This window comes from Fundulus heteroclitus, chromosome 14 (assembly GCF_011125445.2).
Source record: "Fundulus heteroclitus isolate FHET01 chromosome 14, MU-UCD_Fhet_4.1, whole genome shotgun sequence".
In the NCBI taxonomy this organism is placed as follows: Eukaryota; Metazoa; Chordata; class Actinopteri; order Cyprinodontiformes; family Fundulidae; genus Fundulus; species Fundulus heteroclitus.
The window spans coordinates 10,295,077-10,308,990 of NC_046374.1; the positions used below are offsets into that span (position 1 = coordinate 10,295,077).

General features: G+C 47.0%; 1 protein-coding gene and 1 long non-coding RNA gene across 11 annotated transcripts in view; one reads left to right on the plus strand and one right to left on the minus strand.

The window, feature by feature from the left end:
• Positions 1–1,138: 1,138 nt before the first annotated feature.
• LOC118565659 lies at positions 1,139–1,478 on the minus strand. Its single transcript, XR_004932508.1, has 2 exons — positions 1,352–1,478; positions 1,139–1,224 (listed from the first exon to the last, which is right to left on the minus strand). It is a non-coding gene; the product is annotated as an uncharacterized LOC118565659 (long non-coding RNA).
• Positions 1,479–1,728: 250 nt separating this feature from the next.
• The window catches only part of si:ch211-200p22.4 (phosphatidylinositol-binding clathrin assembly protein), a 96,285-nt gene continuing 84,099 nt past the window's right edge, over positions 1,729–13,914 (plus strand). For 9 of the 10 annotated variants that reach the window (XM_036146259.1, XM_036146253.1, XM_036146256.1 and 6 more), the window contains exon 1: positions 2,206–2,335. In XM_036146259.1, the coding sequence (XP_036002152.1) occupies positions 2,206–2,335 (130 nt within the window). Of the gene's footprint in view, positions 2,336–13,914 lie in introns of all 10 variants that reach the window. The other variant, XM_036146252.1, reaches the window with a different exon arrangement.

Sequence of the window (13,914 nt, forward strand, 5' to 3'; positions counted from 1 at the left end):
CTTTTTGGTGATTCACATCCCAACTTCTGCTCAGATTTTGTCATTATGTCCCTTTTTGCATTCATTATATACTCCTAAATAAGCCATTTTATACCAATGTAATGATGAACAATTTTATATCAAGGTATTTTTTTGTCTGAGTTTTTGTTTCTTTCTTGAATGATAGAGATACATAGTCATACTCTTTAAATCTCACATATTGTTTAATTTAACAGCATATTATTTTCACCAGATTTCATATTACATCCTATTTCCAACTCTGAGCAAACTCCAGCTGTGTTGATATTTGTTGGATCCTATATTCACATTTCTTTACGGTAGACCGCTTGGGTGCAGTCCAACCAAGCACCCTATTCTCATCCATTTCTTTTAATCCTTCTTTGATCAAATCCGGAGCAGCTGGTTATTAAGCTTATGACTGAGACAGACCAAGAACAAAATGGATTTCTATCATTGAAAAGCAACACGCGTCTGCTCAGAATATTGGTTTGATATAAAGATAAATACCTAAAAAAATAAATAATAAGGTGATATATGTTGAACCCTGTAGTTTACACCTTAATAGCAGGAAAGCGGAAAATTATTCCATTAGAAGTTATTCTTTATGGGCAGTATATTATTTTTAGGAGCTCGGAGGACATTATTTTCAAAGGTAGATTATTAGAGTTTATGTCAAAATTTTATTTTATGTTCAAGATTGGTATTTAGTTAAATTGTGATTTATTGACAATCAAATTTCTGTCCTCTGTATGGCTTTTTGTCTGGCAATGCACCTGGATGTAGAAAAGAAGTTGATCCAGATGGTTGGTGTTGCAAAAAAGCATCATGGAGAAAGGAAAAAAAAATGAGGCAAATTATCCACTTATTAATAATAATACAAATATAATTACCAGTGTAGTGTTCTTATTTTAATGTATTCCTCAATGTTTTATGTGTGCTGTTTTTAATATGTGACCTTTTATTCAGTTTAATACGCTGTTCGCTATGTATCGCTTGTATCCGGCGTTCCTTAACACGAGTGTGTTTAATTTGAGGTATAAAAAAAGAAAAAAAACTTGTAGATTGATAAATTCCGAGCTTCCTGCGGGGACCTGAACGCCGCTCAGTTGTGAGATCAGCTGATTTTTTTACGCTGCCATTTTGTCCGGCGGAGCAGCAGCCAGTCAGTCAGTCAGTCCGTGCGGAGAAACCTCTGTGGAGACTTCCCCGGACAGCGTCGCCGGGCTGCGGAAGACAGGAAGAAGAACCCCCGGTAATGCGGCCGTAGTGTCCGGACAACAGCACCGACCGAGCCACAGGGAGCCAGGCAGGGAGCGCACCGAGCCGAAAGGAGCTGTCATTCTCAACTTACCGGGTTCCGCCGGCTGGGCTCGGCTCCGCTCGGCTAATCTCTTTAGCTCTTCGGCTAGCTGCTCGTACCTCGCGGAGGGGAGGGAGCTGCGCTTCGTCCCGGCTGTCACCTCTGCAGTAACCTCTTCCGAAACTTCGAACAATGCGCTCTTCGCCTCCTTCTAAGTGTTCCCTCCGGAGTGGGCTCCTCGCAGGCACTTTCCCCGGCCGGCAGTGATTAGAGCTTCACCAGCCGAGCTAACAAGTTGACGTGGAGGAGGAACTCAAGTTTTTTTTTTCCTCGCCCCCTCCTCTTTTTTTCCTCCTCTCTTCATTTTTTTTTCTTCTTCTTCTTTCCTCGAAGCTTTGATTTCTCACGGATTTACTCCTTTCTCCGCCAAAAAAAAAAAAACTCGGACGCAGACTTGTCGCCTTTAATTAATTTTTTAATTCTTTTTTTTCGGGTGACTTCAAACGGAGAATTCAGGTTCCAGAGCAGCCTGTTAGCTATGTGTATTTGCGGCCAGAAAGCGATTTCAAGCGTTTCCAGATTCCACTGTGGGACTCTTTCCTGGTTCGAGTGCTGCCACGGAAACATTAGCTAACACACACTAGCCCAGAACAGCGTCCTCCCGTTTTATTTACTCAATAATATCAACTAAAACACCCCCTTTTTTTTCTTCTTCCTACCCCCTCACCGAGGCAACTTATCTCCAAAGGCAAATCACCGTCAGAGCGAATAGTTCTGCAGGAGCTCGCCTGGAGTCAAACTTTTGTCCCGTTTGGAGCTGATCCGATTGATTTGGATCGTTTATTATTATTATTATTATTTTTTTTTTTTGTCTGGTTGAGCTGAGGGAGAAACAGCAAGCAGCCATGTCGGGCCAGTCCATCACGGATCGGATCGCCGCGGCGCAGCACAGCATGACCGGCTCTGCCATCAGCAAGGCGGTGTGCAAAGCCACGACGCACGAAGTGAGCGGACCCAAGAAGAAGCACCTGGACTGTGAGTACTGCCGTAAATCCGCTCCGCTCTGAACGCGCTGTCCGCCGGGCTCCTTCCCTCCCTGTGCTGCGCATGCTTGGTTTCTCCCCGCTGGGCGCAGGCACAGATCCCCTGCCCTGGTGTACCTGTCTGTCTCTCTGTCTGTCTGTCTGTCCTGCTATGATCTGCTCCGTGTGGAGGACCAGCTGCGCCACATAAGACAACCCCGGAACAGTCATGTTTCTGTCCTGAAAAGTGTGGATTAGGCACGGGTCAGCGTGGCAGGTTTAAGGTACGGCGATCCATGTGTGACAGGATTAAGAGATCAGATTAAAAAAAAAAAAAATCCTAATGTGAGAATCATTGGTGCTGATAATGCTACCTGCGGGCTATCCAGTTAATTTAGTTTTATACACAGATGTCAGGTGGAAGGCTCCCTTCCAGACTAACGGATCCAGTTCAGATACAGAAACATGATCAGGTGGACTTGTGTCTGTATTTCAGTCCCGGTTATAATGCACTGAGGTCAGATTCAGTTTATTGTGCCAGGTGGTTTAAAAACAAACAACAAACAGTGGGCGGATGTTGCATCGACATCATAATTTTGCAGCATTTCTTCATCCTGAGCATGCACGTGGCGACAGTGGGAAGGAACAACAGCCTTTTAACAGGTCTCTCCTTCAGTTGCGGCAGAACGGCTCTCTGCTTTGAATCCCTGGGGGTCGGAGAAGAAGGAGCAGACACAAAAAAAACCCAGTTTCACTCCTTCAGTATGGAGAATGTAATGTCCTGCTATGGCTGGACGATACGGGCGAAACTTATAATTTCTGTTCATACGATCTCGCAAGAATGCCCGTGACAGATGCCTGAATAAACGTATAATTATTTTGCCATGTTTATAAAACTCCTCCAATATAACATTTTAGAAGTCTTGGCTTTAAAAAAAATAAAAGTATAAAACCTGGAATGTCAGTCAGTGGCCAAATGCTGTAATTATAGACTGTATTGCATATTGAAATAACGGAAATGCCATATCACCTTTACTTAATAAAGTTATGTTGCGATGTATATTGACCCCGTCTGTCCTTCCATGCTTATTCCTGGCTGTGCTGTCGGTCCTACAGACCCTCGCTTCCAGCTGGTTGAGACATTTAGTGAACCTTTGAAGGTTGCTGGTTATATTCCACTTAAACAACTCAGTTCCAGCCTTCCTCCTAATGCCGGTTAGATCACTGCTATTCTCTCTATAAAGGTCTTAATTAGCTGTTTTTTTTACACCATCTATGATCATAGAGCAGCTCCTGTTGGGATCCAGAGCCTGAACAAAGCAGAATCTCACCTGTTCATTATTTTAGACCCATTTCTTTATTATGCTTCCACTAAAGCGGGGCACCTCTCCCTTCTTTGGGCTAGTCAAGGGTTACATTTTATTAAACGTAATGTTTTGTTGTTTTTTACTAATGTGGAATTATTCTTAAACAAATGGACACTTATTGATGGGCTGCAGTGGTTCTGGTTCTCAGACTCATTTAACCTGCAGAAATGTTGCCCTGCTGAACTGAGCCGTAGATCTGGGGGTTATTGTGATCTGGTGTAGCTCTGATCGTCAAGGACTTTGTCATCGAGTCAGGATGGAAGCTTTTAAGAAACACAGAAAAACTAGGGGAACAAAGAAGGCCAATAATAGTCAGACTCGTGTTAAAGTGGTTCATCCCAAACAACCTTTCTGCTCAGGTTGTTTTATTTTCTGCAGCTAAACTGGTGAGACTTTAGCTCTCAGGTTGGCTGCAGGACCAAGAGGAGGTGGGAGGCGGGGAGTGATGGAGGCCTTTGGTCCTGAAGCTGCAGACGGAGCTCTCAGTCGGCCGTAGACGGTCAGGTCTGTCCCGTTTTAATGGAGTGCTGCGATCGTAGCGAGTATCTGTTGTCTGTCTCGGATAATTAAGGCCCTTTTCCCACTAAACGCACGTTGAGATCCACTGGCAACCAAAGGCTCCCCAGAGCAGGCCGCTTGCTTTGATTTGAGCAGAAACGAGGATCTGAAGCCAGCAGCCGCCAAGGAGACGACATCTGCAGCTTTCCAAGAGACCATTTCGCTCTCTGGCGATAAGAGGGAAAGAGGTTTGTTTATTTTTTTTTTAATTAAGGCGGCTGTACGTTCCTGCCTCCAGTCAGGATTTCATCACAAAGCGTTAAAAGGAAACCAGAGCGGGTGCTGCGCTGCGGTCAGAGTTTGGATTTCTATCTTTTTAAACAAACTACCTTATTGATGGTATTGATTCAGCGTGTTCAGCTGAACCGGTTGACTCTGCCTCAGAGAAACCAAGCTCGACTTTACTCTGAAACCTTTGCCCCTCCGCCTGTTTACGTGTCTGATCTATTGATATTTTAGTTTTACTGCGCCGAGGTGGATTCCCGGGCCTGGTGACGGCGTCGCGAACGTGCCCCAACCCCAAGTTGCCAAACCAGTAGGATTTGCTGATTGTTGCGCTCCAACGGCGGGCTAACCAGTATTAGCGACACAAGGCGGCAACAATGCGGCGCTGTGGATGCGGCTGATGCCCGGTCCTGTAGCAACACGTCGGCTTGTACGGCCCCAGGACGGGAAAGCAGCCGGTTTAGTCCTGTGGCTGTTCTTCTTACTTGTTGCGTAGCAGCTGGGTTGGAGTCAGCGGAAATGTGACTTTGAGTCAGAGATGAGGAGCCAAAGCCGGACGGCCGTAAGGAGGCTGATCGTTAGCTTGGCAAGATCCTGTCCACTGATCTTCATTCATTGTGGCCCCAAAGTCTTCAGAGAGCATCACAACCTTACATGTTTAGCTTTTTTTTGGGTAAATGCTAGGGATGAACAATTAATCGCATTTTCAATATAATCGTGATTTAAAAAAAAAACCTATTTCCAAATTGCAGAGGTCAGCAATTTTTGGCTATGTAACAATTCGGGAATTAGACACATCCATTAGGTGTTGGTAAAATGTTTGAAGTGGGTTTGCTCCACATGGAAGGGAAGACATTTGCAGCAGTGAGATAATCTAATTTTATTACTTGTTTTAGAGTTTATATAATCATACATAGCATTAAGTACTGATTAATCAGTTTAATACATAGACTTGTTTGTTGGTTGGACTTTATGTTCAACAAGGATTGATGTCTAATTAAATTAAAAGCTGTTCTCTTGAATAATATTCTGACCAATAGAAACATTAGAAGTTCATATTTAAAATAGTCCTTGTTTACAAACATCTTTATTTAGAGGCCATTTTTGTTGCTTGTGGTTAACGCAGAGAAAAGTCAAAATTGCAATTTTGATTGAAATATATTGTAGGCAGAACGCAATCATTTCTGCACCGAGTTTAGATGCTGTGGGTCTTTTAGCAACTAGTCCACATGGTGAGGAAACAAATTGATTTATTGTTTGTATATATTTTGAAACGCATGATAAATTAAACTGGGGGAAAAAATGGCATTAAATCACAATATTTAGAAAAAAAATCGCAATTAGATTATTTTACAAAATCGTTCAGCCCTAGTAAATGCTCACGTCTCCGTTTTTGTCTCTTCCCGCTTTCATTTCATTCCCGTAAACAAACACGAGTTAATGTCCATCTAGTCACAGTTGATCTCAGAGTAATTTATGCTGTACCTGCGATGTAAATGTTGCGCATGCTGATGTTGCAGTGACGGTATTTCTGCAATAGATGTAGCAAAGGGACCCGGTCAGGGAGCAATAGTTGTTGGCCAAGTGTGATGAAAGTGCGTTTTACACGCTAATGTAATATTTAGCTATGTGGACAGAGGCTCAGGGCAGCGGGCGCTCACACTGCCCCAGATGCTAAAGGTCAGAGACGGAGAGGAAAACAGGCAGATATATGGCCTTAAATCAGCTTTATCTCTGACAGGCTTAGATTTAAAATCATTTTCATTCAACCAAGAAGTCTGATAGAAAATGAGAGGGGCGTCTCCTTTAAAGAGCATCAATTTTAGGGCTGGAAAATCAGTTTAGGCCTTTCTGAATAAACGGCAAGCGAACCTTAATTGGCATCAAAGCAATCAACCCTGCTTATAGTCGCTGAGCAGCTTTTTGCACGTTTCCTCTGGTGTCTTGACGGTTTATCTTTGCCGACCTGGCGCTGATCTTTAGCTCCCTCCACAGGTTCTCATCAGGACTCTGGCCGGGCCGCTCCGTAATGTTAACAGTACTTCCTGTCAGAGGAAACGTGTAAATCTAAAACCTCAGGCCTTTGAGTAATGTGGGATTAATTCTAAGTGTTAGAATGAATAGTCATAAAAATGCTAAACACTTCTCATTCAGCTTATTGACTGAGTTTGCAGGTATTTTGGTTCTTGTCCCACCTGGACTCTCCCTCCCTTCAGAGCAGGAGGGTGTGAGTGGTCCTCCTGTGGCCCGGGGTTGTTTGGTGCCCCAGAAAGTCGAAACGAGGGGAAAAAAGACACGAAAGCGGGCCATGTCTGTGAAAAAGTCCATCAAATGTCTAAATCTGAGAGTGTTAAATGTCTTTTTATTTATTTCTTCACTAGACTGAAGTGTTGTTCGTGGCGGCGTGCTCGCCGAGGCTGCAGAGCGGCAGCGTTTCGCCTCAAAGCCAGGAAGCTGGAAGCGTAAACTAGACTTCCTCCAATAATAAGCCGTGCCGTGGTTCTGGCCGGGGCCAAAGCCCCTCGCTGCGGGTTCCTGTCGCACAGACTTCAAGGCAAGTCGCAGGCGGCGATAACGGCGGGAACAACAAAGGGGCCGGCCTTTCATCAGACGTGCGGCCCGGGGAGGACAGAGTGTGCTCGCCTCGTTTCCACAGAGGGACAAACGGGGTGGGTGACCCCACGGTGACCCCAGGTTGCCCAACGTGGCGGCAGTGGCTGCTGCTTATTGGCCGAGGCCTTCAGTCGCTGTGAGCAAAGCACACTGGGAGAAAGAGCCAGTCTAAATTTGAGGCACTGGGGCTTCTTTTGAATTTATTTCAGACACACAACTAAATGACAATATAAGTCCATAAATAATAAAAATCTAGATTTGATGCGCTGGGCTTAGTAGGAAAGGCCAAATAAGGAAGATTAAAAGCGAGGATAAGTGCTGGTGCCTTTCCTGGATGTTTAACGGGACCAAATGTGCTGAGGGTCTGTTTCTGGGGGGGGGGGCGCCCCGGTGATCGATGCTTGGGCTAGGCCGCCTCGCATCAGTCAGCGCCTCCTCTCCCCTCTCACAAGACTCAGCTGCTGACGGCGGACAAAAAAAAGCCGGGCGTGGTCTCCGGGCGCTTCTTGTGGACCGGGCCCGGAGCCTTTTTTTTTTTTCCGACCGGCGCGGCGCTTCGGGTTCGCTCGTCGTAGCTCATCGATTTCTGCGAGAGAGCAACGACCTCTGTGCCGCCGGGAGGGAACGGCCTGTTTGTCCTTCTTGATCCGTCCCTGTCAGGAGTTTGGCCGTAAATGTGCCGCTCGGCCGGATCGCCGCCTCCATTGATCACTGAGCTGCTGCCGCTGTAGGTTTGTTTGGCCCTCGCTCTGACATGGAGGGGGACGGTGGAGGGTTTGGTGACTAAACCCTCTGGGAACGATCTCATTGCAGCTCTGGAATAAACTTAGGTGAACCTCACTAATACCGTTTGTATTATTATTCGGAGGCAGGTCTGCCGTTGTATCGGCGCCTCGGTCCAAACCCGACCTTCAAAAACGGGATTGTTTTGGCAAAAGCCGGTCTGCAATTTGTGAGATATTGAGATCGGTGTCAGAGTTCTTAAAGCGGCGTGGTGTTGTGGAGCGGGCTGCCAATGGCTGCTTGTCAGAGAAGATGCATTAGAGATGCCGTTTGAAGCCGCGGCTGAACTGCAGTCGCTCGGCGGGATGCGGGCGCAGTCACAGCATCGCCGTCTTTCAACAAGCGGAGGCGCTTGGCAGCTCGGCCATCCATCCAGCTATCACGCTCACAGCTTTTATATTTGCTTAGCCGTGTATGAGCTGCTGGGGAGAAGCACAACGGTGACACAGTTTAGGCCTGGAAAACATCGATTTTACACCTCTTCAGCTCGTTTGCATTTTGTCACGTGAAAATGACAAGTTTAATGTATTTTACTGAGATTTTATCTAATGGAGCAAAGAAAACCTCAAATTCACCCTCCTTTTGAGCAGAATGCGTAACGGGAAGAATTGCTTGAACTCCAGTAAACGTTAACTAGGAACCGTGTATTCAGGCTCTCTATGCACGTAATGTGTTTGGCAACACTCTGTTGTTTAATGCAACATAAATGTCTATTTGGAGGCAAAGATGTGGTAAGGGGGTCAAGAAACCACAATATATATTTTCTTTCAATCAAATCAATTAGTTTACATTTAAATACAGTTGCTGGATAGACTTCCGTTAACTGAGGTCTGTTTCCTATGAACCCAAAGCAGATTAACTTTAACGATGGAAATGTTGTAAGTATGATCAGAGATCACACGGTTTTACAAAAGATGTCGTGCCATCCTCCTGTTTTACGGCTCCGCTGCCGGCGCAGATCGACCACAGGCAGCTGGAGCCGTCTGACAGCAAGCTGGGAGGGATCTGAGCGGTGCATTTGTAGCTAGACCTAATAACCCAGCAACCCCTGGCAGCAGAGATCCTGTGAGGGGGGGGGGGGGGGCTGTTTGCTGCAGCGGCCACGACCTTCACGCTCCGCTGGTGGAAATAAGTGTCGCTTTAAAGCCATTTAGCGTTATGATTTGGACCGTCCACCTCAATTAACCCCAGTGTGCGAGTCAAGCAGCCCGAATGGCCAGATCTCCCCCCCCCCCCCGTCACAGCGGAGGGAGAGGCCTCTCTGTTTACGGTGATCGCTGTCATAAAAATCAATAGGCAGGGCTCTCTGCTTACACACCCGCTGCAGGGTTTGCCGTCGCCACGGCGATGCTGATGGAGCGTTTGATCCAGCCCTCGCCGTTTCACCGTCTTCCAGCTGTCAGAGAAGTTGTGACATTTAAACTCTGGGTCTGGTTTCCTCGTCACCGCCTCGCCGTCGTCATAGCAGCGGCTAAGCCAGGCGGCTCGCGTTGAACGGGCTTGGGCTAGCAGCGCCTGACGTCGAAACTGGGCGCTGATGATGCTGGGTTGTTTTTTTTTTTTTTTAAATGATTGGGTGTTGGGTTCAGTGTGTCTTTGACTCCCCCGGCCTCCTTCGGCTGCTCCTCAGCAGTTCAGGCAGTGGAGCGTTTCATAATCCGGGCTGAATGGAAAGTGGAGGAGCCGCTCCGTGCTTCCTGGTATTTATCGACCGCACAGAGCAACCAGGTCAACCCGCCGCGGTGCTCCAACCCTCGAGAACAATTCACACCCCGCAGTCGCTTCATAATCACGTGAGAGTCATTAGAGTCGTATAAACGGAGGTGTGAAGGAACCGATAAACGGCAGGTAAGTGCTCGCTGTTCCCAGCTCCCCGGTAATGCGCCGCCAATAATGCCACATCTGGAGTCTTTGTCTTGTTGGAGCAGAGGGCTGTAATGAGAGGAGGACGAGCCTAAAGAGAATAAATGAGCTGTGCTCGGGTTATTTAGGGGAGAAATCTACCCAACGTGATGGAGGGGGAAAAAAAAGTGTGATGCTGGACTTTTAACACAAAAGAAAAGGAGAGGCCGAGTTTCCACTAGCATGTTATGGTGGCGCCTGTTTCAGGGAAAGTGTGAAATGTCGGAGCGGCTCATCTTCCTCTGTGGTAGTCTGTGATGCTTTTAGTTTATTACTGCTGCGTTGTTGATGGGGACAAGTTGCCCAGTAGCATAAGGAAGCCAGGTAATATAACCTACTGTAGCCGGGTGTCACTTTCTAAAACTGGAGAGAAATTCCTCCTTTGCTTGCGTTTAATAAGGACAATGTCTACATTTTAAGAGGTCGCCACCTGTTTCAGCCGCAGAATGTTATAAGATCCCCACTGAAGACATTTTCATTCCTATTTCAGGATCTACACGGGGCATTATTGTTATTTTTAACACAAGCATTTGTCAAGGAAGTTGTTAGTTTTGTTAATTATCATTGATACCTTATGGTGGAGTCAGTGGTTTACGTCCAGTTAAATTATGTCGGCATATTCAAATACAATACAGTTAAGTTTAGTAGATCATTTAATCCCAGTTGGCACAAAGTTGTGCCCTCCACATTGCATGGTATGGTTGACTTTTCAGCAATCCCTTATCCTGAGCAAGCATAAGGAGACAGTGGGAAGGAGATGGAAAACCAGATGGGATCTGCTGTGATGAGGGTAGGAAGACTATACTGAGACAGAAGGTTTACTTTCAAAGGACAGAACAATGATGAAATGAAATATTCACTGTTAATGGCATCACAAGTGGTCCAGTCCAGGAAAGAAGCACAACCAGGCAGAGAAAGCCTGAGCTAGGAGTACTTTCTATGGAAAAGGATCCCCCAGCTTGGTTCGGCGGTCCAGTTTTAATCTCCCTACTAACTTTTACTTGCATCACAAACGAGTGCAACGCTGGTTGTAACGCTGGTTTGCAGCGTCTGCGGGTTGCTTTCTGTGCAGGAAGCCGCGTAGTTCATGCGGTTTCACTTTCACCCTGCGTCTCGTTATCGCCCGCTGAAACTTTCCAGCTGACGGCGGCGAGGCTTCCGGGATAACCTGGACGTTTTTCCGGCGCGCACCCGTGGGAACGCATGTCAGCGATGCTTCATACGACACCTGGCAGCAGGAAGATCTAGAGCGGGGGTGACGAGCTCCGGTCCTCGAGGGCCGGCATCCCTGCAGCTGTTAAAGGTGTCCCTGTTAGCGTCTCGTTGGGCGCTCACGTTCATCAGAGTCCTGCTGATGATCTGATTGTTTGACCAGGGATGCACATAAAAGCTGCAGGACACCAGACCCCTGCTCCAGGTCTAAAACTGGAGCAGAAAGGAGCTGGAGCCAATCTTAAGCCAGTTTTGTGCTGATAGCGAGTTCATCTTGTGCTGCCAGTGGAGAGGGAGCGGGGAAGGAGGTCCTTTGAAGTCTGGGAAGCGTTGGATCTGCCTCGGTTTAAAAGTGGTAAAGCATAATTAGGGCCAATCGAAGCCTGGGTTGCATCCATTTTCACTTTTATTTTGCTGCTGAGCCTCTACTCTCTAACGCGTCTTCACAAATGTCCAATCTCTGCGACAGGCAGATGTTGAGAACGTCGTTTTCTCTGTCGACGGGGAAAAGCGCTTTGATGGCTTGTTGCAGGGAGGAGGAAGAGACGCCAGACCGCAGCGGGCGCTAGCCTCAACCAGGGGCCCCTACATCTGGCCCCAGGCTCCATAAATACGTCCAAATGTTTTATTTATTTCATAACCCTAACCTTTAGATTACCCTCGGTGTTATTGCAGCTCGTTTTCTCTACGCAGAAACGCCAGCAGCTAATTTATAGCACGACTTTAAAGCTTAATGTTTACATTTCCTTCCCCCCAATCCGAACTCTTCGGCTCCGCGGCGCTGTCACTTAGTCCCCCCCCCCCCCGTCTCGTCTTTGCTCTTCCCGTTTCTCATCACACAGTGTACACACGCGGCCAGGTTCGTTATCATCCAGAGGTGGCTGTAGAAAGTTTTTAATGAATCCAAAGAACTCTGTCGTTTTCTGACATGAAAGGATGGAGGGAGAGATAAAAAAAAAAAAAAAAGCTGGCTTGCTCATTTCCTGCCACTTAATTTCTCTTCCACTCCGGCCCTGAGAGACCCACTGCTGGGTGGAGCTGGTTAGCAGCGCGGCGGAGACGCCCGCGTCTTAAGTAATTGTAGGTGAGGCTAATGCTATCTAAACAGAGCCGGGGAAGCCCCTCCCTGACTGCAGAGGACAGATAGGCAGGAAAAATGGCTCACAGGCCGCTGTGTGGACGCCTCTGTTTCAGGTCCAGCCTGCTGCTGCAGTTATGTTTCTCAAAGCGCTCATTAAATCCACCGGAGTCCTTTTTCCTTTTCTACTAGCAGCACTAGATCAGCGGTGGAGATTCTCCTTCCGCCTCTTGTCTCTCGTTTTGACGTCCTCCCAGGGTACGGGTACCCCGGCTATTTTTAAATCCTTTTTGTGAAAGAGGACGAACTCGTTCCAATCCGTGGCAGGGAGCCTTAATGACCCTGCTGTACATTAGCACGCTCACACCAATGTGCTAATGGCTGAGCCACATCAGGCAATAAAAGGCCAAACGATGTCAAATCAGTTGCTTTTTGCTTCTTTAAAACGTTTCTCTACGCTGTCAGCAGCGGCTAAAATGACTCATTTTAGCAGCTGGGCTTTAAAGCAGAGCTAAGCTTCCTGTAGGGCTGCTAGCTACATTGTTCAATAGATAAGATAAGATAGTCTTTATTGATCTCACAATGGAGAAATTCACTCATCACATCGGCTCATACAAGAAGGTGCAGAGTAGGGAAGGTGCATTCAGTTATTTACAGTGAGTCTTCATATATATAATGGATCAAAAAGAATACCAAAAAAATAAGAATACAAAAAAGGAAATAGGAATGTAATAGGAATAAAAATAGCCAGCTTCATGTTTCTGTACGATCTAGTCGTCTAAAATTTAAGGCAATGCGGAGTCTTAAAAACGTCCCACTGTTCTATACTAGGCCGTGTATTTATTTCTTAAACATTGGCTGCGTTCAGCCGTTCACGCTGGACGTTTACGTCGACGCTGTGATGAAACTACAAGGCCCACAATGCCGTGCGGCAGAAAGTGACGTCTGACGCAGGGCCGTGCCAGGACGTCTCGATAAGGGGGAACCGGTCAGCAGGAAGCGCTCTCAGCTTAAAGCCGGAGTCACATTTAAACGAGGTGCTGAGCAGAACCGGACTCCAACATCTGCTTCTGTGTTTTAAAACTTGTTTTCACGTTTGGTTTCCAGCTTTTCATGACCGTAACACTCCGCCTCCACCGCCGCCGTCACGTGATTTAACGTTGACCTCCATTGTTTAGGGAACAAAGGCTTTCATGGTAGACGTCCTTCACTGAGTCTTTTAGCGTTCTAGAGGTTTAGATTGCAGATGAAAATGGAGATTTCTCACCAGCTGTGGCTAAAAGATGTCCTAGTTTGACGTTAAGGGGCCCATTGCAACATGCAATCAGCAAAATAAGCTCCTTGATGCTCTTTATTAAACCTTTAAAGGTCGCCGTGTATGTTATGGAGTTTTTAGGTCTTGATTTTAACAGGCTCCAGCTCCAGAGACCCTGTGGGGACCCTGAGCTGTCCTGCTTTCTCCAGCGGGCCGCTTTAGGCGAGGCGTCGTTCCCTCTACTTCACCGTTTGACCTCCCGTGTCGGGTAATGATGGCTGCTGGTTCGAGCACACGTACGCGCGCGCTCGGGAACATTCAGTGCTTCTGTTCCCGTCCTGTTCTGATGTCTGGTTTATTTTTAGCCGCTCTCTCTCTCTCAGGAGCCCTTGGGCTGGGTTCAACAGCTTCTCTCTCTTTCCGTCTCCTACCTGCCTGCCGACTGTCGCTGCCTTCTTTTTCTCTTTGCTCTCCTCGCCGTGCTACACGTTCCTCCAAGAAGTCGGCGCAGAGACGCCAAGACTGACGTGCGCTGACTTCAATCCCTTCTTTCCCCCCCCCCGACATGATTTCCCAGACTCCCCTGCATGGGAGAGGGT